Source organism: Furipterus horrens, unplaced genomic scaffold (assembly GCF_987537825.1).
Source record: "Furipterus horrens unplaced genomic scaffold, mFurHor1.1.pri manual_scaffold_2, whole genome shotgun sequence".
Lineage (NCBI taxonomy): Eukaryota > Metazoa > Chordata > Mammalia > Chiroptera > Furipteridae > Furipterus > Furipterus horrens.
In genome coordinates, this window is record NW_028327172.1 from 141,486,957 (window position 1) to 141,511,834 (window position 24,878).

Here is a 24,878-nt window from a genome sequence, read left to right on the forward strand (position 1 = left end):
AAACAAATTAACAGGAAGCAGGTGTAATTGCCTTCAATAATATATTTGATCTAATTCAGTAAATCCAGAATATTTCAATGTGTAATCAGTATTTTTAAGAAGTGCACATTACCATTAAAGTACATCTCAATTTGGTCTAGCCACACTTCAGGTGCTCGATAGCTACATGTGGCTAATGACTGTATTGAACAATGTATCTCTAGAACATCTAGGCTTTATGTGCCCATGGCATTGAGAAATAGAACTTCCCTCATATCTAGTATAAAATACTATGTTACAGACCTTAGAGGATACCTACATCTATGGTGGCCAAGTGAGCCTCTAATCTAGGTTAGTTTTAGGACTGGCCATTTTCATGATCGAAAGAAATACGTTTTTGTTTTAGTCACTGTTGGGTAAAATATTCATGAATTTCAGTACTTTTTCTGTAGGTTCAGTTCTTTTGCCTATGGTCAGTCATATTCTGCCACATCTAAATTCTGTAAATATTTGATGTAATGTAAAGAAAAACAATTTTATTTTTGTGATCTGTACGTCAATTGCTAGAAATCTGTGATTATGTATATTCTGAACTTTATTTAGAAAAATGAAAATGGATACCTTACTCTTTACAATATTAAATTATTTTAAATAATTGGGATTGTCATATCTGATTTGCATTTTCTTTTGTATTTTAAGGATATGGAATATTATCTTGTAAAATGGAAAGGATGGCCAGATTCTACAAATACTTGGGAACCTTTGCAAAATCTCAAGTGCCCATTACTACTTCAGCAATTTTCTAATGACAAGCATAATTATTTATCTCGGGTAAAGAAAGGCAGAGCAGTAACTCTAAACAATAACAAAGCTTTGAAACCTGCCATTGCTGAATATATTGTAAAGAAGGCTAAACAAAGGATAGCTCTGCAAAGATGGCAAGATGAACTCAACAGAAGAAAAAATCATAAAGGAATGATTTTTGTTGAAAATACTGTTGATTTAGAGGGCCCACCTTCAGACTTCTACTACATTAATGAATACAAACCCACTCCTGGAATCAGCTTAGTAAATGAAGCTACCTTTGGTTGCTCATGCACAGATTGCTTTTTGGAGAAATGTTGTCCTGCTGAAGCTGGAGTTCTTTTTGCTTATAGTAAAAACCAACAAATTAAAATCCCACCTGGTACTCCCATTTATGAATGCAACTCAAGATGTCAATGTGGAACCGATTGTCCCAATAGGATTGTACAAAAAGGCACCCAGTATTCACTTTGCATCTTTCGAACTAGCAATGGCTGTGGCTGGGGTGTAAAAACCCTTGTGAAGATTAAAAGAATGAGTTTTGTCATGGAATATGTTGGAGAGGTACGTTCAATTTATCACGTAGCAAATAATGTGCGTGGAAGGTTTATGCTTTTGAAAAGTTACCTATTTACCTCCATAAAAAATATTTGGTAAATTTTGATATTATCATTTGCAAATATGCAGAAACTTCAGGTGTAAGAGAAGGGTTCACTAACATAGTTAGAAATATAAACCAAAAAATACATATTGACAAATGAAATAGATTCAGTCATCTTTCACTGAACACCCATTTATAGCCAATGGAACTGGCATTTGTAAATTTTAAAATAACTATTTTTTACACAAAATCCCTAAGAAGAAAATTCGATCTAAACACATGCTGACTTTGAAACTTTTAAATTGTAATTTACTTCATTCATTTGACCAAATATTGGTTAAGTGTAGTTGCCAAAACTCAATTTTGTCTCAACTTGAAAACTACTGTATAGTAGACCAGTGCTTTATGAGCAAGTATTATAGGATACACATGAAAGCATTTATTGTATCCATTAGAAAATCCAAACTCTTTGTAACTCAGCTACAAAGACTTTTTCCTACATTACCAAACAAAATTTTTATATATATGTACATATATAAAGGTAGTATTTACCACATGCCACATACTATTCTAAGCACCTTATGTATCAACACATTATTTTTCTTAGTTCTGAGGTAGTGGTATTATCTCCATTGTTATAGGCAAGGAAACTGAGGCACAGAGAAAGTAAGCACCTTGTCCAAAGATCACATAGTAGTAAAGAAGAGCCAGGATTCAAAACCAAGTCTCCAAGACCAGTGCACTTCACCACTGCACCACACTTCCTCAAACTGAAGGGTGGGTTAAGCTGAGACTTGAAAAATATGAGTATGACTGTGAATCTGAGGCTGTCAAATCTGACTTTTTAAAACTTGTTTGAATTGGATCACCTAATTTAGAGATTAAATTGGATCCTTATATTGATCCTTATATTTTTAGACAATGACAGATTATTATGAATCACTATTTAGGATACTAGATCTTGTACAATACAATTATTCTCTTTTCTGGCTTAACGCAGGTGATAAATTTGGTTGACACAATAAATCACTGTAGACATTTTTTATTTCTTAAGCTGATCATGTGGTAAAGCTTTGTTGTTTAGAGCAGAACTGTAGGTGATGGTTTTGAGCTGCCGAATTTATTGAAAACAACCTATTCTATAAAACAAAACTTTCCACATATTTGACTGCAAATTTAATACACCTTCTCTCCTGTATTTGTAATAAATTTTTATTTGTAACTGCACCCAGGTTATAGGGAAAATATCCCATTAGAGCATATTTAGAGGATGTATACTTTTAAACTTAGTCCTTTGTATTCTGTTATATCCTACAAAAAACTATAGTTTTGTAGATTTTTGAACATCTCAATAAATTAGAATGAAAGTAGTACATTATTTCAACTTGTTAATTGTTGAGTTGTCCTAATTCCTATTTAAACAGTCATCATTCTTTTGCACCATCATTTCTCCTCCCTTTCTTCTCCCACCTCTTTCTACCTAGCTTTTCTGGAATCATTTGTGTGAATGTGTGCTGCTTTTTAAACATCTGTAGGAATTAATATGTTAACTAATTAATAGATTTATGGATGAGTTTCTTCAGTTCAGCAATAGCTATAGAATATACTATAGATTTTTCTTTTTAGGTGATCACAAGTGAAGAAGCTGAGAGACGGGGGCAGTTATATGACAACAAAGGAATCACATATCTCTTTGATCTGGACTATGAATCTGATGAATTCACAGTGGATGCAGCTCGATATGGAAATGTGTCTCATTTTGTGAACCACAGTGTAAGCAATACTTAAAAGTATAGACAGGACTGAAAAACTTAGTACTGTGTTTAATGATTTTCCATAGTCGAGAAAATAACATCTCTGAACCACAGACTCATTTAATATTTCCAAAGTATTTCAGTACAAGGGCCTCTGCTGTTAAGTCATGGTACTACTGCTGTGTTAGGAAAATTCAAAATGCAAATACCATGCATTTTGCAAGTCTTATGTTACTTCATTTAAACTTTCCAACAACTTTATAAAATAGGTATTATCCTCAGAGAGGAGGAAATTAATGAGCAGAGGAGTTAAGAGGTAGAAAGTACAAAGTTTAAGGAACACACAATTACATAGGTTTTTTCCAGAAGTTAACACATTTAAATTTTAGGATATACAACTAAAGATAGCTGTAGTCTCTTAAAATTTAAACATGTTAACATTTTTCTAAGATTTAAGAATTTGTAGAGTATTGCAGTATAATGTATATGTATATACATATTAGGGCTATTTTTCTAAATTATAAGTTAGTATCCTTTTTAAAAATACTTTATTTTTAGAGACAGGGCAAGGGAGGAAGAAAGGGAGAGAAACATTGCTCGGTTGCCTCTTGTACACACCCCGACTTGGTACCCAACCTGCAACCTAAGCATGTGCCCTGACTGGGAATCGAGCCAGCGACTTTCACTTTGCAGGATGACACCTAAACAAGCCACACTGGTCAGGGCTAAATGATAAGTTAATATTATTAATTTATGTTGGAAAAGAACTTAGAATACAGCTGGAACCTTAACCCTAGAATCTTATTCTCTAAAATCTATTTCCAAAATAAGGGAGGTTAATAGTTATTGGGTACCTACTGCATGCCAGGTAGATAATATATTATTAGTCTTGTGAGATTGATATCTCCATTTTATAGAAAACAAGGAAATGTATCCCAAAGAGTAAGTTATATAGTTGACCATATAAGGTTAAAGACTGTGTTAAAACTTTTGGTGGCTTTTATACGAAGAAACTAGTTTATGATTGGTAGTGAAATGCCATAAACCTTTTGACTCCCTTGTTTTCTGATTTACCTAAACTTTTACTTTAATTTTGTTCTTAATAATAAATTTGAGGTACTCTCAAAATAGATATATTTTATTCAAGGGCAATTAAACACTTATTTTGGTCTCTTAGTATTACTCACTGGTTCTTTCTTCTTACATATTCCAGAATTTAGTGTAGAGTTCTCAAAGTATCAAACAATTCCAAACAAGAGTGTAAGCAATGAAACCCCATGCAATATGAAATTTGAGTTCTACAATGCTAACTTGATTTTTTAAATGCAGTTGTTCTAATTCTTTTAAGTATGCCTAACTGAGATATTAACAGGTGAACTGATAATGTTACCTGGGATTTGCAGTAACATTCTCCAGAAAAATTTAAAAGTCAAGAATAAATGAAACAAGATTGGCAAAAATGTTAATAATTGTTGAAGTTGCATAGTGGATACATGTGGACTTACATTATTTTCTCTAGTTTCATGTATGTCTGAAATTTCCTATAAATGAAAACTTTTTAAATGTGCATGCCTTAGAGACCTCTAAATAATCAACTTAAGTTCCAGTACACTTTAAAAAACATATTCTGGGAAATTGAAAAATTTATATGCCATGTAGAAGAGCTCACTCATGTCATTTTTACTTAAATAGGTTCTAACTTTTTTTTTTCAGTGTGATCCAAATCTTCAGGTGTTCAATGTTTTCATTGATAACCTCGATACGCGTCTTCCCCGGATAGCACTATTTTCCACAAGAACCATAAATGCTGGAGAAGAGCTCACTTTTGATTATCAAATGAAAGGTATGGTTTTTAAGTACAGTTCCATTGGTGTTAAGTTGTTTAGTATGAAGAATCTGTTCAAGAATGGGAAAAGACCTTGGAGCATCTAAACCAAACTAATATTCAAGATGAAAAAAATGTGGATATAAGAGTGTCATTTTACTGAAGGTCTCAAAGCTAATCTGACAGCTAAAACTGGAATCCAGTTCTGCCTGACCTTGAGCTAAGTAATGTCATTTCTTCTACATCACGGTTGCCATCTGCTTTTTTCAGAACTTCCATTATGGATGCTTATTTATTTGATAACATCTTTTCTCAACACTACTTATGTTTTAAAAATTATAAGCCTACATTTATATCTTTACTAAGAGGTTGGATATTTGAAAAAATTTAAAATGTGATTTAAATCACATATGAACTTATTCCATTCCTGCTGGGATTTGGCTTTTAAAAAGAACATTTAGTTCTATTTGCTTTATTGTGATACTGTATTTTCTTTCCATTGTTTTTCTAAGCATGATGCCTTTTACACATTGTTACTACTTGATTTCGCTTTATGGCTCTTAAATAATGTATGAAATAAATGATTGTATATTGGATTTTCCCAGTAAATTTCATCATTTCAGAAATCTACTCTTATAAATATGGGCTAATCACATACACTTTACCTCTTATTAGCCCATATCATTCTTTCAAGACAATTCATAATGACTTGTCTCTGAATATTCACATTTACAATATTTAAAGCTGATAGAAAATTTGAAACTCATTCTGAACTGTCTAAACTCTCTGCTGTTTTTCTTTTTCTACATATTCAGGTTCTGGAGATATATCTTCAGATTCTATTGACTACAGCCCAGCCAAAAAGAGAGTCAGAACTGTGTGCAAATGTGGAGCTGTGACTTGCAGAGGTTACCTCAACTGAATTTTCAGGAAATAGAGCTGAGGATAATTGTAGTTTTGTTTTCTAATGTTAATATTTTAAAAATAAGTATTTGGGACCCTTTTCATATTATCAAGATTATACTCTATGTAATTTACAATTCCTGTTTCAAACCATTGGCCAAAATGCATTACTGATGCTTCTGAAGAGAGGAACACAGGGCCACATAGACCTATTTAAAATATACCTAATGAGTTGTTAGATAACAAACAAGCAAAGAAAACTAGTACAGGTCAGCAGGGACATGCTTAAGAAGTCTGTGAAATAGAGCAGTGCCTCCTCCTTCAGTGTTTTAAGTGTTAAACTGATATTGTTACAATCAATAAATAAGATCAAACACTCAACTTGCCATACACCTTGAATTTAGAGAAATAGTTAATTCAGTTTAGGCAAATGTACAAAGTTCTATTTTTGTTATGTTGTTATTCCTGTTTACCTATTTATTACTGTAAATACTGTACTTGTATTGGAGACATAGAGGTGATACTGAATTATACCCTATTTTCTACTTCTTTTCATTAAAACATTGAGAGCTTGATACAGAAATTCAAGGTCTAAAATTAAACATGAAAAAATTAGCTACAGCTCAATTTCATATTTTGAAGCAAGTTAGACCATTATTGAAGAGTATATGTTTGAACCAGTAATTCTTAAAGGTTTTTTAATCCTGTAGAAGAAAAATCACCAAAAAGCTCTCCAAGAGGTATAATGGCCTCTTGGAAATGACACAGCATTGGGACCAAAAAGGTTTTATTTGGAGTACCAGGGAGGGGAAATGGGGTCCTTTAAAGGCCCTTTTCAAAAACATGAATGTGTAGTACCTCTGGTCTAAACAGGAAAACAGAATGTCCCTGAGAGCAGCTGTTAGTGTTCCACATGTTAACATTCCATGTTCTGAATTTCATGTTCTTTTAACATTTCCTTACTGCCAAATTTAACTATTTTTATATTTCCTACAAGCTCTTCTTTATAAAATAATCTATATTTGGAACCGATACTTATTTTATATATGAACTTTTTAAATGTGATAAAACTAAACTTGGCTTGGCCAAAGTGTGTAACTGAATTATAAGACAATTTATTACTTGAACTGTGAAGACTGAAATGGAATATATATTCATTGTTGGTTTTGTTTGTTTTCCTGCATAGTAAAGCCACAATCAGAAAAAACTGTTTTCATCTCTTTCTGATTCTAGGTTTTCTAATCTTCATGTCCAACATAAAGGTGAATGCAGCAAATAAATCCAGCTTTCAGTATTCCTAAGGTCATTGCCCTAGGCTTTAGTTACCTAAAATAAGCCTGGGTAAAACTGAGCTGACTTCACAAATCAGCATTTCAGATATCTTCTTAACCCTTAACCTCTTTTTTGGGAGAATCTACACTTCATTATTATATTGGTATTACTTGACTTTGCTCTTTCATAATATAGGGTAAATTGTTTACATATTTAGAGCCTCTCAGAGTGTATCTACTAACCAAAATTTGCAGAGGTTGTCAAGAAAAAATACATTTTTGTGCCATTTCATGTTTCTTTATGAAAAAATAGTCACATGGTGTCAATGGTGAGACAGCATCATTGATTTTACAGGTTGCTCCCAGTGGTCAAGCATATTTTGAATTATAATTGGTAAGTTTAAAAGTGTAATTTTCACATTCTTTTTAAAAAGTCAGTGTTTTACTGTCTAGTTACTTAATCTTGACTACTTTTTTGTGCTATAAATATAAAACTGGAGGGCAAAGGGAAAATGGCTGTTTTCAGGCAACTGGTTTTGTTTTTTCCTTTGTCCTTATTGATACAAATTTAATGGGCCTTTGAAATTTTTAATTACCTGTGTTAACCTTATGTTATTAAAAAGCTGAACTTAAGCAGTAAAATAATAGAAACTGTTTAAATGAAGCTGTTAGGAACTTTAACCATTTTAAATCAGCATTTAGCCTCTTTACATTAGTTTCCTAAGTTGTCAGAATTTTTCTCTCAATGTAAAACAAGTATTCAAGGATAATATTTAGTCAAGTTTAAACGGTCAGTCCACTGTACAGGTTGTATTAATGCCATCGTTTTCAGGTTCTACATATGAGGACTGATACACAATTGGTATTCTCAGGGTTTTTTTCTTATATGCAAAATCTAGACAGCACTTATTATAGTTCAACAATTTTTCTTTAGCAAATAAATTTACTTTGGCATTTGATTTTCTGTTTATCATGTGTTAGCTTTGTTTCTGATTATTTTACTGTCTTTTCCAAGAAGGCTACAAAAAGGGTAGAAAAATATTGATGTATTTCTGACTACCTGCTATTGAGATTAACCAAAGTTTTTATATACCATTCCTTTCAATGTTACTTTCCTTTTTAAAATTTATTGTTGTCATGGTTCCTACATTTGGATATTAAAGTATAATTTCACACTTAGCATGTGGGTGGATATTTCTAAAATTTTTCAGCGTTATTAGTCACCAGTATTTAAAACAATTTCGCTAAGTATTGCCTATAACTACAAAGGGATTTTAGAATTAGAGCTAATATACCTTGAGCAAGTCTTAAGCCTTAATATGTATTCATGTGCTTGTCATAAATCTATGAGGATGGTGCTGTCAACCCTATACTATAGTAAACCAAAGGAAGTAGGTTTCGACTGGTTAGGTAACAAGATCACCCAGCTAGGAGACAATAAATTATACCTATTCTTAATGGATTTAACCAACTTCAAGCACAGTTTTTAAAAAATCAATTTCTACTGTTTAAGCAAACTTCTAAGTCTTAGATCCTTCTCTAAGGCAAATGTGGGTAGCCACTGGGTTTCTTCCATGATATATATCAGCATTTTGAAACTTTTTCCCTTTCTTTTTTTACTTCATAGTTCTTCAAGTAAAAATGAAGTAGCCACTAGAATTAATCCTGCCCACTGTTATGCTCTTTTTGACAGGCCTTACTGCATAGTGATTAAGAGCATGGACTCTGGGGCCTGAGTTGCCTGTATTTGATTCCTGGCTTCACTCTTCACTAGCTATGTGAATAACCTCTCTGTACCTCAGCCTCCTTACCTGTGAATGGGGATAATAAATGTATCTACCTCAGAGGGTGCTGTGAGGATTAAAGGAGTTAATATACAGTGTGTAAAATAATTAAGCAGTATCACAGAGTAAGCACCACATGTACTAGCTATAATTATTCTGTACTTTAAGTACAGAGGATAAACCTGTACTGACGCTAACAGGTTATACAGTTGACCCTTGAACAACACAGCTTTGACCTTGGGGTCTATGGATAAGTTCAAACCCATGTTCAAGGGTCAGCTGTATAAAACTGTACTTCAACATCTTTTTTAATCACTACAAGTTTTCTGACCAAAGTCTGTTCTAGTGCTTTTAGTCCTTAAATTCATTCACCCAAGATTTATTATGCTAGATTCACATATAAAACAATGAAAAAGTGGCAGTATACAGTATTAAATTGATGGTGTATTATAAAATGCTAAGAATATATTCAGAAGAATGTTTACAGACATGTTTTGAACACCCCCCACCTTCTTGGATCATAGGCTATACTATTAAAATGAAATCTTAAAGGGCCAGCATTCCCTTAAAACTCCTTGTGTCCTTCTTTATATTCCTTTGCTCTGTGTACCATAGTGCTCAGACCATTCCCCATTGGTGCAGATGTTAATAAAACTTACTGTTGAGTAATTTAGGGTAGAGACACTTCCCTAAAATTGTGACCCAAGACATCCTCAAAGACCAATCAGAAATGACCAGGCCCTTAGTCTTAGCTCTGTCCCTTAATAACCATATCAGTATCTTCCCCTTATCCCTCCTCTTGTATCAGTTTCTTAGCTGAATGTGAAGTCTAGAGGTCACCGTCTAGTTTCTCCCCCATGTGAATGGACAGGGAAAAATCTGTCCTCCCAACATTTGGGAATAGAATATGCCCTGGAAAAATGAGGGCTGGCTTCCTGGTCCTCTTGGCTTTGCTTCCCTCTGAGTACCCATTTGTTCTCCTCTCCCACTAACCTAAGTCTTCTAACCCTTATTAGTCTTGTGGATCCAATACTTATTGTTGGACTAATTATGTTGCAGCACAGTGATAACACATGTCATTGTTAGTGTAATTGATTGACATGTTTTTAGAGACTACTTAGTTTTAAGAGAAATCTCTGTTTTTGCTACATTAACCTACAAAATGTCAGCAAAGTGCTTATTAATATGTTAATAAAACTTTATTAAATCCACATATATACTGTGAAAAAGCATATCCTATTGATGAACTTTAGGAAAGTTGAATGACTCACAGAACACATGTATACTTCTGCCATTTAATTACTTGCTTTCAGGTCCTAATTTTTCTAGTTTTAATTTCACCACTATATTCACAACATTCTTAAGTGGTGTAACATCTCTTGAGGTAAGTAGGGGGCTGGTTTTTCCCATAGCCATCAGTTTATAGTAATAGCTCCAAGTTTTTATTCTTTCAGTTTGAAGTATTTTTATGACCTAGGATATGATCTGTCTTGGTGAATGTCCCATGTGCTCTTGAAAAGCATGTATTCTGTTATTGTTGGATGACCATTTATATCCATTTGGTTGATGGGTGCTGTTCACGTCTTCTCTATCCTTGATTTCCTGTAAACTAATTATTACTTTGAGAGGAATGTTAGGAGTCCCAACTATAATTGTGCATTAGTTTCTTTCTCCTTTTAGTTGTTTGCACTTTGTACAGGTATACCTTGTTTTATTGGTTCTGCAGATAGTATGTTCTCATCAACATCAAGGCAAGACCGTCCAACAGCAAAAGGGTACAACTGGCTGAAGGCTGAGATGGTGGCCAGCGATTTTTAGCAATAAAGTATTTTTAAGTTAAGGCATGCTGGCTTTTTAAGACTTAATGCTATGCACACTTAATAGACTACAGTATAGTGTAAACATAACTTTTATGTGCACTGAAGAACCAAAAAATTCATGTGACCTGCTTTAGTGTGATTTTACTTTGTTGCAGTGGTCTGGAACCCAACCTGCAATATCTCCGAGGTGTGCCTGTATATTTTGAAGCTGTTGTTAGGTACATACACATTTAAAGTTATATCTTCTTGGTGAACTACACCTTTTATAGCCACTCCAACTGTCATGGTATATTTTCCATCCTTTTACTTTTAACCAACCTATATCATGTAAAATGTGAGTTGCTTATAGACAACATATGGTTGGCTTAAGTTATTTTTCCAGACTGTCTTTTCATTGATGTGTTCAGACTGTTTTCATTCAATGTAATTATTGATCTATTTGGATTTAGTCCTACCATATCTTATTTGTTTTCTGTTTTTCCCCCTCTATTTTTTGTCCCTGTTTCCCATTCACTCCCTTCTTTTAGGTTATATGAGCATTTTAATTTATTAATGTTTTGACTATTAGTAATGGCTCTAAAATTAATTCTTAAGTATCTAAGAGTGAGCTTTTTCTCTTTTCGAGTACTATACTCTCACCTGTTGCTAGCTTCTCATATAAATACTGTAAATGCTCTCGTTGAGGTAGCTCAGCTTCTGGAGTTGAGGGAATTTCAAAATCGGAGGAGCTCTGTGAGTCTCCACTTGTGCCAGGAGTTAGCAACCTTCTTTCCTGAGGTATGTGTTTCCCACTGCTTACCGTAGTCAGTTCTCCAACACTAGGAACTATAGTTACATCTTCAGAGTCCTTTGGGCAAAGTACATTTTGTTCCATCTGAGAGGCAGGAAGATTCCCTTTGATTCTTGGTTTATAGCCACCTTTGTTCAAGGAAGTAGTATCCCCACTGTTCCTCTCCTGGGATGATAACAGAACAGTGTCAGATTGGCTGTCCCAGCCTTGACTTGCTTGTTCTGAGATGTGTGTGGACTGAGAGGAGTTCTGAGAGGAGATGTGTGTTGACTCCCCATCGGAGTCACTGAAAAGCTTTGGTGACTGAGAGCCCCCTCCCTCTGTGGAGGAAAGGAAGTTTTCCAAACCGTCATCGGTGACCTCATCATTTCTTTTAAAGAATACTTCCCACTGTGGTACTTCCGCATCTACCTGTTGCTGGTGATGTGTAACAGGACTCGGATCTCCTTGAGATGATGTTGGGATTTGTGATTCTTCTTCACTTTCACTGTTGGATTCTTCACAATCTATAAAGTTTTCCCAAATAGAGGTTTCCACGCTCTCCGCTTTGATGCATCCTGTGGTTTGTCTTAGTTTTTCAGGCCGGTTTTGTGATACTGCAGTCATTGGAAATACCTCAGGGTGAAGACTTTGCTGGTTTGGAACTTTGTGCCTTAAAGGTACTGGCAGAGGATCATCAAAGAGGTCATCTTCCTCCTCCTTCTCCTCTAGGGGACAAATCAGGTTCATAAGAATTGCAGAATGCAAAAGAAGCCAATTTTTGTTTTTTAATAATTAAAAATCCAATTTCTAGCATTTAGCTACATTTTTACTTCATGGAATTAAAAATAGGGAATTTACTCTTCCAAGAGAAATTAAAAGGCCCCTTATTCTTGGGATATTCTGAACAATTTACCACCCTTCAATTTATAATGTCAGTAAGTTGAGAATATAGACCTGTGTTCCCCAAATTAAGGCCACATTACCTATGTTAGTGGGTTTTCAAATCTGGTTGATCATTAGCATCACCTGGAGAGGTTTTTAAAAAACACAGCTTTCTATATCTCATTCCAGACCTACTGAATCCCTTAAGGTAGGACCCAGTAATTTGATTTTTGCTTTGTTTTTTAAGTTCCGCAGCTGGTTCTGTTCATCAGCCAGGTTTGTGAACCACCCAGACTAGGGAGAGGTTTGCAAATACTAGATGCTCAAATAGGCTGATTTAATATGAACAGTTAACTATTTTCTAGTTTTCCTTCTAAAAACATTTTATTGATACCTACTTTGTGCTTGTTATGAGCTGAATGTTTGTGTCCTCCAAAAATTCATAATTTGAAGCTCTAACCCCAATGTGATGGTATTTGGAGGTGATACCTTCAGAAGAAGATAATTAGGTTTTGATGAGCTCCTGAAGGTGGGGCCCACATGACAGGATTAGTGCCCTTCTAAAAAGAGGAAGACAGATTTCTCAGTGCCCCTACACAAAGGAAAGGCCTGTGAGCACACAGTGAGAAGGCAGCTGTCTACAAGCCAGGAAGGGCCCTTACCAAGAACCAAATCTACTGGCACCTTGATCTTGCACATCCCAGCCTCCATAACTGTGAGCAGTAAATGTCTATTGTATAATAGACATTTGTTATAGCAACCAGAGCTGGTTAGTGCACAAGGCTGTGATAAGAGGACTCGGTGGGGTGTGTGTGGTGGGGGGGGGGACACACAATTAGATCAACTTTAACCAAAATACTAAATAAAACACAACTAATGTCAAGAACTAAAATTTGGGGGGGAGCAATGGTGCAAAAAAGTGGGACAACTAACAGAAAAAGAAAAAGTTTTAGTAGGGAAAAAATAAAAGAAAGCAAAATAAATAAATGAGCCAGCAAATCCACCCCCACTGCAAAAAAAAAAAAAAGAAAGGAAAAAAAAAGAAAAGAAATTCACATGCAGGAAAGTGAACAAAAGTAAATGTAAAGTATGGAAAAGCAAAAAAGTCAACAAAATTTATTCTACTTATTTTCTGCATGCTGCATTAGTATATAGTAAGCCCAGTCCACTTAAATTCTTAAAATGAGGAAATCTTACCTGGAGAATGAAATTTTTATATGAAGTTTACATAAAATAAGGCACATATTTGGGAAAACAAATGTTTTACTGCCCTGTAATAGTACCTAACCTAAGGAAACATGCTCACGAGACAACTTTTCATTCTAGTGCTGAATCTGGTGTTAACTTATAATTTAGCTGCTTCTTTAAAAGAAAACTTTTTCCAGTGTTGAAGGAATGTAGTTAAATACATTTTTAAAAATCCTCACCTGAGGACACTTTTCCCATTGCTTTGAGAGAGAGAGACACCGATTGGTTGCTTTCTTGTATGCTCCCTGATGAGGGATCAAACCCATAACCTAGGGGAAGGGGACCGCTTTGTGTGGTTTCGGGAATTGTAGCCCAGCCACAAGCCAAGCCCTTAAGTGGCCTGAAAGATTCGACTGGAAAACCGGGAAGGCCAGAGGCAGGCATGACTTGAAGGCCACTCAGAGGGTTCCCATGGGAATTAGACTTAAAGAACACATATTATGCTTTGAAGCTTGCTCTGATTCTCTTATCTCTTAGTTAACTATAAACAGTGTGTAGCATCAAACGCCCAGAAAAATCTATGAGGCCTTGCACCTAGTGTCAGTATGGCGCCAGGATGTCTAACAGACCCTGACCCAGAATGGTCACTGTGTTCCTTACATTGTTATCTGTAATCAGTAATTGTTAACTATAATCCAACCAAGCGTGTAAAGCTGATTGGTAATTTATGAATCCTGCCCTTGTATCTCTGAATACCTTCCTCAATAAAAGGGACTAGGAGGGAACATTTGGGGCTCTTTTCTTGAGAGATTTGCCACCTCTCCTCCTCCCAGACAAAAGACAGCGTCCGGGTTACTTCATTGCTTTTCATCTGCGATCTCGAAACCTGTGCTGGACAGGGAGTTTCCACCAAGCCAGGGCATTGGGGGCAGCGCACTTCACCTAGGTATGTGCACCGACCGGGAATCGAACCCACAGCCCTTCAGTGTACAGGACGATGCTCCAACCAACTGAGCTACACAGGCCAGGACAATACTACATTTTTTAAAGCCACTAAAAAGATGGACTGTAGAGACCATCATCCAGCTCCCATCTTATCAATGAGGAGACAGGCCCAGAGAAGGTATATGATAATGCATAGGTCAAAAAACTAGATAGGCAGAGCCAGGAATCAAACCCAATTATCAAAGTTCCATGTTTTGTTACGATTAATAATTGTTTAAACAAGCAGCTATTTATCTTATCCTTCTTTCCTAAAGGACTTAAGGTGACTGAGATGTCTAGCTATGTTATTTGGAATCATAGTCTACAAGATATGGCTTGATTTTAAGGCATAGATTTGTTTAGCTCTCCCACTATTGTGCCAAAGCTATCTTTTTATGAAATGATTTTGTATCCTCTCTAAGTTGGAGAGTTTCATGTTCTTCTGGATCTGTGACTATACTAACATCACAGTATAGTTTCAAACGTAAAATATTAATACTTTAATCTGTCAAAACATTTTCACATTAACTCACTTATATGTATCTGAAACTAGTTAATACTATTAGTTTATTCTGACATTATGTATTTCTCTTAAAACAATATAAAATGTTTTAATTTCTCTATATGAAAATGAAAGGACATGACACTGAGAAAATATCACAAATATGAAAGTACTGAAATCCTTTTTAGTGTTTACAACTGATATACCTAGACCCAATTTAAAAAGGGACAAATGTCAAAAAATTCATAGGTATCCATATAAATTAGTATAATCATATTAGAAGACAATTTGGCAATATGTATCAAGAACTTAAATTTCTAAAATTTAAGCCAGTATAATGAGAAAACTGAAATAGACAATATGCGGTGTTGTTCATCACAATATTATTTTTAAAACTGAAAAGTTCAAAATAACCTAAATGTATAATGACAAAGAATACATAAATATACGCTTATCTAGTCTTAACGCTAAGTACACAGACATTGAATCTGGCATTTTTGAATAACAAAATGTTTTCAATAAAAAGTTCCTGTGTGTGTGTATATGTGTGGATGCATTCATGTATATACAGTGATCCAAGTTGCTTTTCAGCCTATATGCAAACTATGCAGCCTTATAATTGTTGACTACTTAAATACACACTATTTAGTAAACAGCCTTTGCCTTAAACCTCCAAGTGTCCTTCCTGCGCCCTCTCACATCTGTCCTGGCACCTACTTCCTGTCCACCTCTCCACAGTTCAACAGCTAAGAGTCTTACACAACTGGAGAACTGTAAGACAGTGCTCTTGCACTACAGTTACATTGTTCTCATTGGTGCCTACCCAATGTTGTTTCTTAAACGTTTTCAATACCTATTCCTTTGAGTTTGATGGATATTTATACATATGAATAGGGGAAAATAAAATATATTAAAATGCTAATTTAGAGTTATAGGGTTCTACATAACTTTTCTAAATACAGTGAATATATATACTTTATAAGAACAGAAACAGTAATTTTTAAAAATTGGCCTATGGGGATAATTATAATAGTGGTTAACTATTAAATTATATAAAGATAAAGCAGAGTACAAAGAGCTCTACTAAAATGCTTTTTTAAAGAGACTAAGACTGATTCCTGAACTTGCCCCTCAGATTCTAAACCACGAATTACAAGTTTAACGCAACTGATAATGCCACATGTATATTACAACGATTTCCATCAGGAGAATATGTTAAGAACTAAAGAACTTGACATATTGGTAAACACTGGTCAAGATTACCTTAAAGCACACAGGACAGAATAAGAATAGTAAAGTCAGTGACATATGACCGCGATGGTACCTATAGCTTACTAAACTCATCTAAAATCATCTACTAGAGAGAGACCAAAGGATTGTGGAAAGACCTAGACCTGTACCGATAATTTAAAAGCTATAAAAATTGCTACTTAATAAGGAATACAAGGCTAAGGAATCTAGAAGTCAAAGTAAAAGCTAACAAAAAGGGAAGAGCAAGAACAAATAAAATGAAATTGAATAAAAACCTTACACTAGTGGCCCAATCCAAAAAACATAATAAAAATAAAAACAGTAAATCAAGCATCATTTGGTATGTGCATAAGAGGTACAAATTGTTAAATGCACTAAAAATTTAACAATTTCTACTTTCAGCCAAAAAAGTAGCAAGGATTAGATTGAACCTCACCTGAATCACCTAAAAGCAAGACAAAAATGTAAGAAACAAAGGCTCTTAAAGAAATCAGACATCGGGCAATGAAGGACAATGATGCCTGAGAAATGTGAAACAAATGGAGCGAGTCCAAAGAGCACCCAGCTTACTGGTTTCCAGGCAAAAGGGACACCGAGCTCATCAGTACTCCTGAGTTGAGGAAACATAACTGGAAATTTGAGGAAGCCAAGGTGACTGGAGTTCCCAGAGGAAAAAGCAGTAAGAGTTGCTCCCAAGAGCAGGAGAGGAGCTCCCTGAGTATTTAGCATACTCATCAGCAGTGTGTGCTCGTGATGCAGCACATCCCTTGCAGACGGAGAAAGAATCAAAAAAATGAACAGTGCCCAGAATGCACACAGTGCTAGGGATAGTGCCTATTCCCAACAGCCAGGGTGGAGCACCTAATTTACGGAGTGTTCTAAGAATACTGAGGTCCTCACCTCAGTCATGGGGAAAGTTAATTCCAGGTGAAATGCTGCTCTGTCCCTGCTTTACAAAGAAAGAAGCAGTACAGAAAAGGATCAACTTCCAAGTCACTTAACCACATGCCAGAAAAAAGTTCAAGAATATTTCTGGAAATCCAAAATTATACAGAACTTAAGGTAAAGTTCAGGATGTATGGCATCCAACAAAAAATTATCAGACATGCAGAAAGGTGGGAAAATACAAACTTACACTAAGGAAGAAAGTCAAAACTGACCCAGAAAATGATAAAACGTGACTAAAGTTTCACAATCTTGCATTAAGCAGTAGTTTCTTAGATATGACACCAAGAGCACAGCAATAAAAGAAAAATTAGATAAATTGGACTTAAATCAAATTTACATTTTTGCACTTCAGAAGACATCAAAAAGTAAAAAGTTGTAGACCAGGAGAAAATATTTGCAAATCATATCTGATAAAGGACTTACATGCAGATTATATAAACTTTTACATTTTTGCACTTCAAAAGACATCAAGAAAGTAAAAAGACAAGTTGTAGACTAGGAGAAAATATTTGCAAATCATATCTGATAAAGGACTTACATGCAGATTATATAAACTTTTACAACTCAGTAAGATTGTTAATCCAATTTAAAAACAGGCAAAAGATTTAAACAGACATTTCACCAAAGAAGATCAATAAATGGCCCATAAGCACAAGAGAACAGCTCAACATCAATAGAGATGCAAATTGAAACTATAATGAGATGCCACTTTACACCCACTAGACTAGCTATAATCAAAAAGATAATAGCATCTGAGCTAGGATGTGGAAAAATTGTAATCCTATATAGCTGATGGGAATGAAAATGATGTGTTGAGTTTGGAAAACAGTTTGTCAGTTTCTTAAAATGTTAAGACAGATTTACTGTATGTTATGGGTTAAATGTACCCCCCTTCACCCTGCCAAAAAAAGAAAAATTCATATGCTGAAGCCCTAAATTTGGAAATGGGGCCTCTGAGGGAGTGAAGTTAACAGCACACCCTGATCCAACAGGATTAGTATCTTTATGAGGAGACATCAGAGAAAACTTTACCTCCCACCCCCAGTCAAGACCACGTGAGCACACAGCAACATGGCAGCCACCTACAGGCCAAGGGAAAAGGCCTCAGAATGAACCCTACTTTGCCAGCCCTTTGATCTCAGAATTCCCAGCCTCCAGAATAATGAGAAATAAGTTTATTTAAGCCACCCAGTCTGTGGTTTTTTGTTATGGCAGCTCAAGCAGACTAAGACACCATGTAGCCCAGAAATTATTCTGTGTTACACCTAAAATAGTGTCCAGACAAAAACTTATACACAAATATTCATAGCAGCATTACTTGTAACTAAAAAATAGAAACAACCCAAATGTCCGTCAACTGGCAAATGCTTAAATAAAATGTAGTAGTACACTCATACAATAAAATATTACTTGGCAATAAAAAGAAATGAAGTACTAATACCTACTACAAGATGGATGAACGTTTAAAACATGCTAAGTGAAAGAAGCCAGGCACAGAAGATCAAATATACAGTTCCATTGTTATGAAGTGTCCAAAAGATGTAAATCTATAGAGACAGACCATAGATTAAGTGGTTGCTTAAGGCGGCAGGTGGTAATGGGGAATGAGGGACTTGAAATGGCACAGTTTCTTTTGGAGTAATGGAAATACCTGAAATTAGATACTGGTGATGATTGCACACTCTGTTAAAGTAACAATAATGGAATTGTTCACTTAAAAAGTGTTAAATTTTGGTGTATACATTGTACTTTTAAAAATGGACAGTTTAAAGCAAAAAAGAAAGTAATATATTTGTGGAGTTTATAACAAGTAAAATGTATGGCAGTAATAGTACAGACTGGGGGCAGGGAATGGAACTGGACTGTTGTAAGCTTCTTATACTAGAAGTAGAATAATATTTACCTTTTCACTTTGATAGGTCAAAGATGAATACTATTGAGTTGGCCAAAAAGTCTGTTATGTTTTTTTCATATGGCTCCAGTAGTGCTGAGTTGCCTTTAACTTCATTTGAAATAATTTTGTTAGATTGTATTGTGACAGCTGTCAAATCAGCATGCATTTTTTAAAAACATCAAAATTGGTGAGTTTTTGTGCAGCAATTTTAATATCGAAGATGGAAGAAGATATAACATTTTTGATGTATTATGCTTTATTATTTCAAGAAAGGTAAAAACACAATTGAAATAAAGATTTGTGCAGCATATGGAGAAGGTTCTGTGACTGATCAAACATGTCAAAAGTGATTTGCAAAGTTTCTTGGTACTATTGACATTTTTGCCAAATAATTCTTTGCTGTGGGGCTGTCTTATGCATTGGGAGATGTTTAGTGGCACAACTGGCCTCTACCCACTAGAAGCCAATAGTGGGAGATAGCCTACATACTCAGAATATCCAAATCAATAAAGTTATTGATGAAAATGAAAAATGTGTCTTTTGTTTCACAGAAAAAACGTAATGGACTTTTTGCCCAATCCAATATAAACCATAAACCACTAAAATAAAACAAAGAATTACAGCTAATAAACTAATAAAGAGATTAAAAGGAATTGATCAGTACTCAATCCAAAAGAAAGCAAAAGAGAAAGAAGAAACAATTGTAACAAATAGCAAGATAGTAAATTTAAACTTAATCATATCGATAATCACATTAAACCTAAAATGGCCTAAGCACTCCAATTAAAAGGCAGAAATGATCAAATTGGCTATAAAAAGCAAGACCCAAAAATACAATGCCAACAGTAAATCCACTTTAAAGACAGTTAAACATACACAGATGCAAAAGATACTTTGCTAACACTGATCAGAAGGAAGTGCAGTGGTGTGCCTGTGTTAATATCTAATAAAGTAGACTTCAAAGCTAAGACTATTACTAGGAATATATATATTTCCTGTGCCCTGGCTGGTTTAGCTCAGTGGATTGAGCGTCGGCCTGCGAGCTAAGTGTCGCTGGTTCGATCTTCCAGTCAGGGTACATCAGAGAAGGAAAACTCTGACTCCAAAAAACCTCCGCTGCCTTGCGGCATACCTCTTCAGGGAAAAGGCTAAGGGAGTAAACCCCGACAGAAAATCCGGAGCCGGAGTCCCTAAGGCGGTTTGACGTTGTAGTCAACACCGGCAACTCCTGCGGCGCACCTGAACCCAAGCTGTATCGACTCCGTCTTTCCCTTGGACCCTTCGGCTGCGAAGAGAGGGGGGGTCTGCTGCATGGGCAACAGCAGACCCTCCATATTACCCTGCCCAGGCTCTGTAGCTTCAGCGTCATCGCAAGATGTCGATTCAACACAGGAGGAGACAGATACCATGTCACTCCCGAGTCGGACTGCACAGCCATTCTCGGCGGTGCAGATAGACTCTTAAGAAGCTACACCATAGTCTCTCGAGACGGACGGCTGCCGACGATATATTTCCTAAACTTAAAGGAGTCAGTTCCTCAAGAGGACATTACAATCTTAAACACGTGCATACCTAATAACAGTGCTTCAACTAGATGAAGCAAAAAAATGATAGAATGGCAAGGAGAAATACACATTCATAATGATAAAGAGATTTCAACAACTTTGAATAACTGATAAAGTAAAACAGCAAGGATATAGAAGACGAACGTCAACAAACTTGACCTAACTGGCATATATAGAATACCCAACAACTTCAGCTTCCTCATTCATAAAATTGGGATGAGATCCCATTATAGGTTTGTTTTGAGGGTTAGCTATAATATATGGAAAGGACCTAACACAATACCTGCCATATAGTAGGTGTTCAATAAATAGTATCATTTTTATCTACCATGTTTTGGTCATGTATTAGCTAATATTACAGTGACTGGTTCTCCACCAAAGCAATGAAAATTGAGAATCCTAACCACAAAATCATGTAAAGCAGCAGAACCTTGCTGAGAATCTGAAGTTCCAATTTCCACCTCAGAGTTTACCTCTAATCTTCACTGGAAAATGAAAGTAGCAATGAGAGAAGGAAAGTATTGGGAAAATCCATTTGTATAAGCCCTACTGATCAAACTGATCAGAAATGATGGCAAGAAAAGTTCCCATTATGAGCGTTTTCTAGTATCTTGAAGAAGTATTTAAGGGTAACAGCACAGGCTCTCCTTATAGCCTATACAAACCACGGGGTATATTTCCTGAAAGCTAAGAACATTCAATACAGGCACAGTTCTCTTTGGTACTTGTTTTAAACCTGGGAAGGAGATGGAATTCCTGGTTTTATAAGCTGAAGATAGGAAGGCTATGCACTTCCTAAGACCATGTGACAAGTCTGAGTGACAGCGAGTCCCAGATCCACCTCTGCCCAATGCACCTTTCATGAGACCAGAGCAATCCTTCCTGAAAAGCAGTCTTGTAGGAAAACCCACACTTCTGACCCAGAGTCATTCTTACCGGAATCTGGGTGAGTTGTTCTAGCTCTCTTCAGTTTTCCAAGTGGTTTGTACGCTGGCTCAGTGCTTTGGGAAGAACGGCACAAAGGCTTTAAGCTGAAATAAATACAAATATTTTATTTTTCGTGCTAGGAAAGTTGCTGAAAGATAAGCATCATTTATAGAGATTATAAAAACTTGACCATGGGGGAAATCATAACTGCTTTCAAAAGCTGAAAAGCAATGTTTAATAATTTAAAATCACTTCAATATAATAAAGTGTCAATACAACCTGGTGGGTATATATCTAATTGTAGGATCAAGGGAAAGCAAAACTCTTATCTGCTCTTGCAATGCAAAAATATGGGTCCCTATTCTTGAAAATTTAAGTAATACAGTGACACCTTCTGGCGTTCAGGGAGTATAATATAGCTAGCTGTTTTCCCTTCCCGGTTTAATGATGTTTACTTATCTCGTGCAAGAATCTCACTAATTTGATCACTTCATTCTAGAGGCTGAAAACTAAGGCCCAGTAAAGATAAAATATAAAAGGGCACAGAAACAAGATTTGAGGGTGTCCTACCCTTTTACGAGGGCCTTACTGCCAACCACTTCCTTATGTCAGATTCCCAGAAGCCTTTAGGATTACATATAACATACCTACTTGAAGAAAGCCATTATGCTCCCAACCAGAAACACATTCACACCCCCATCCACCTTGCCTCCGTTCTCAGGCTGGATACTATTCTCTGGCTCCATCCCTTTCAATAACACAAGTTCCACAAGTAGCAACAACTTACATTTCTATAACTTTATCTATCGTTGTGCCCAATGGAATGACATTTGGATATGCATTCACAGGACAGATGTAGCTCAAGAAGTCTTTAATCTAGAAGAAGGAAAATAAAATGGATCAATTATCTCAATAGTGAAAACTCTGGGTTTGAGAAGCAAATAAATGGAGGCCAGGGGAAAGCAGCAGAAAAATCATGGCAGTGGTTCTCAATGTTTACTGTATATGGGGTTCACCTGGGGCCCTCTTAGGAAAAAGAAATACCCAACACTCAGGCCTCACCCCAAAGATCCTTTTAATACTAAGCTGCATTGGGGCCCGAGACTCTGTATTATTTGGGTGATTCTGTTCCATAGTAAGGACTAAGAATCAATGATTGATGGGATTCAAAGATTCTGTATTTCTTCATATGACCTTAGTGTCCTCATCTAAAAAGGTCAATCATATTTAACATATCCCCTTCAAGTGTGTTAGATTTAGCTGAGTACTTAATACACACAAGAAAATAAGGTCTTAGAATTACACTTCTTTCCATCTACATAACTGTTAGCAATACCAAAGGAATCGCATCTTTGAGGTTGCTTGATTTATTGTAATAGTTTATTCTAACCCGAACAAGGACACTTACTTGTAAAATTTCAAGAATACCTTGATTTTTCTGCAAAGCTCAGAATGCTAAACAAAGGAATTTTGTCAATAGTCCTCAAAACACCTCTAAAACCAGACAGGTTTCAACTTACTAGATACTGGTGAGCTTGTGAGCTCAGTCAAGTTACCTAAAGTTTCTTAAGTCTTCAATTCTTCATCTAAAAGTATAAATTAGCTAATGCATGTAAATTGCTTAGCCCAGTACCAGGTATGTTTAAACATCCAATGAAATTATCTGTTGCAAAACTGACGACAACACAAAGATTTTTATTCCCTTCTGCAAATGAGGAGACTGAAGCATAAAGTAATTATTAGTACCTGATTTTCTCAAATAATGGACCAAATCAAAGGAGGTAAGAACCCAGCAACTATCAGTAACTTCATTTTAAAATAAAACGGCTACCTTAAGATGGGAAAAGACAGGAAGATCCATTCTTCAGATATTTTTCATAAACAACTCCCTTTATACTTGCAGAGCAGACATGCAAATAGAAACCATTCTTTACCTGCCTACAACCTATATTGATTTTGCATAATCAATCCAAAGTTGAGACGGGTAGAAATAATAGGGTTTTGAAGGTAATAAGGACAAAGAAAGTAAGGCCAAGCCTGTACCACAAATGATTCACTTATTCTATTCAGCGATGAAGCAGCCACAGGAGAAAGAGGCACCCAGTAGAAGGGCACCCTCTCGCACCTGTACAACTTTCATCAGATGCCTGCCTTAAAACAATTCATTAACACAGTCAATTCTCATTGTTCGCAGTAGTTATATTCTAGTCACCACGACCACTGAATTAGTGAACACTGAACTGCTTCTAGGGGAAATGCAGGGTTAGGTTCCTGTGAACCTCTGGTCACAGTATTTTTGTTAACCGATCAATAACATCCCCTTGTTTTATGTGTGACTCTGCTCAAAGATACCTTATTTAATATATATTGTTGATTCATTAACATTGAACTTATGGCCAACAGAAGCACCATAACTCATGCCTGAATGAAGCTTATCAAACATGTTTTCTCCCTAAGGCCTACGCCAGCATTCCTGCACTTAGGAACACTAGACAGCATTTCAGCACCATGCTCAGAGGCCGCTTTCAACAGTGAACCCACCAAACAAAGGCACAAAAATATGAAAAATGAAGCACTAAATAGACTGCAAAGAGGACAGTTGTTCACACTCCTGAGAGCTGAAACAAGAATGCAGAGCGCCGCCTTGTTCAACCTGAACTGGGAATGTGCACGCCGGGCTACCAGGGTTTCTCGCCACTCGGCCGTGCGCCTCTGCAGAGGGCCACAAAGCACTGCTTGTATTGATTTGGGACTCACAAAAAGTTCCATGAGGAGGCAAATTTGTAATAAGGAATCCATAAATACAGAAGATCAAATGTATTTAGAAAAAACTGAAAGGAAATGATATTTTATCTACTATTTACATTTTTAAATATAGCTCATGTTCTATATATAGGATATAAGCAAATTAATTAAACCAATTTTCAGGAAAGCCTGTCTCTCAACACATACTGTGAAAGCAGATGACTAAGCAGAGCTCAGAGTAATCCTACCATGTTGCATGCTAACTGGCTCTGACGTAACGAGAATGGGAAGAGAAGAAGTAGGTCAGCTGCTTCATCTCTACTCAGGTCACAAGGAAATATATCCTTAATGGGAGGTAATTTTATCAAGTCCCACAAAGGCTTATCCTTCCCAACTTGGCTACTAACTATATTGAAGAAGAGAAATAAGATTGAAAAAGGAAGGCCTACCCTTTTCCCCTAATTAGATGCCCTCCCTGT

At 35.8% G+C, this 24,878-nt stretch overlaps 2 protein-coding genes across 4 annotated transcripts in view; one reads left to right on the forward strand and one right to left on the reverse strand.

Moving 5' to 3' along the window:
* Positions 1 to 8,049, forward strand: part of SUV39H2 (SUV39H2 histone lysine methyltransferase) — a 29,152-nt gene extending 21,103 nt beyond the window's left edge. For 2 of the 3 annotated variants that reach the window (XM_090268010.1, XM_090268012.1), the window contains 4 exons: positions 679 to 1,347; positions 3,011 to 3,157; positions 4,852 to 4,981; positions 5,779 to 8,049. In XM_090268010.1, the coding sequence (XP_090124136.1) occupies positions 679 to 1,347; positions 3,011 to 3,157; positions 4,852 to 4,981; positions 5,779 to 5,885 (1,053 nt within the window). In that variant the 3' untranslated portion in view covers positions 5,886 to 8,049. The remainder of the gene's footprint in view (positions 1 to 678; positions 1,348 to 3,010; positions 3,158 to 4,851; positions 4,982 to 5,778) is intronic. The other variant, XM_090268011.1, reaches the window with a different exon arrangement.
* Positions 8,050 to 10,202: 2,153 nt separating this feature from the next.
* The window catches only part of DCLRE1C (DNA cross-link repair 1C), a 35,780-nt gene continuing 21,104 nt past the window's right edge, over positions 10,203 to 24,878 (reverse strand). Inside the window, exons 12-14 of the mRNA XM_090266550.1 lie at positions 22,442 to 22,530; positions 21,664 to 21,758; positions 10,203 to 12,238 (exon numbers count right to left, since the gene is read on the reverse strand). Of these exons, the coding sequence (XP_090122676.1) occupies positions 11,331 to 12,238; positions 21,664 to 21,758; positions 22,442 to 22,530 (1,092 nt within the window). The 3' untranslated portion in view covers positions 10,203 to 11,330. The remainder of the gene's footprint in view (positions 12,239 to 21,663; positions 21,759 to 22,441; positions 22,531 to 24,878) is intronic.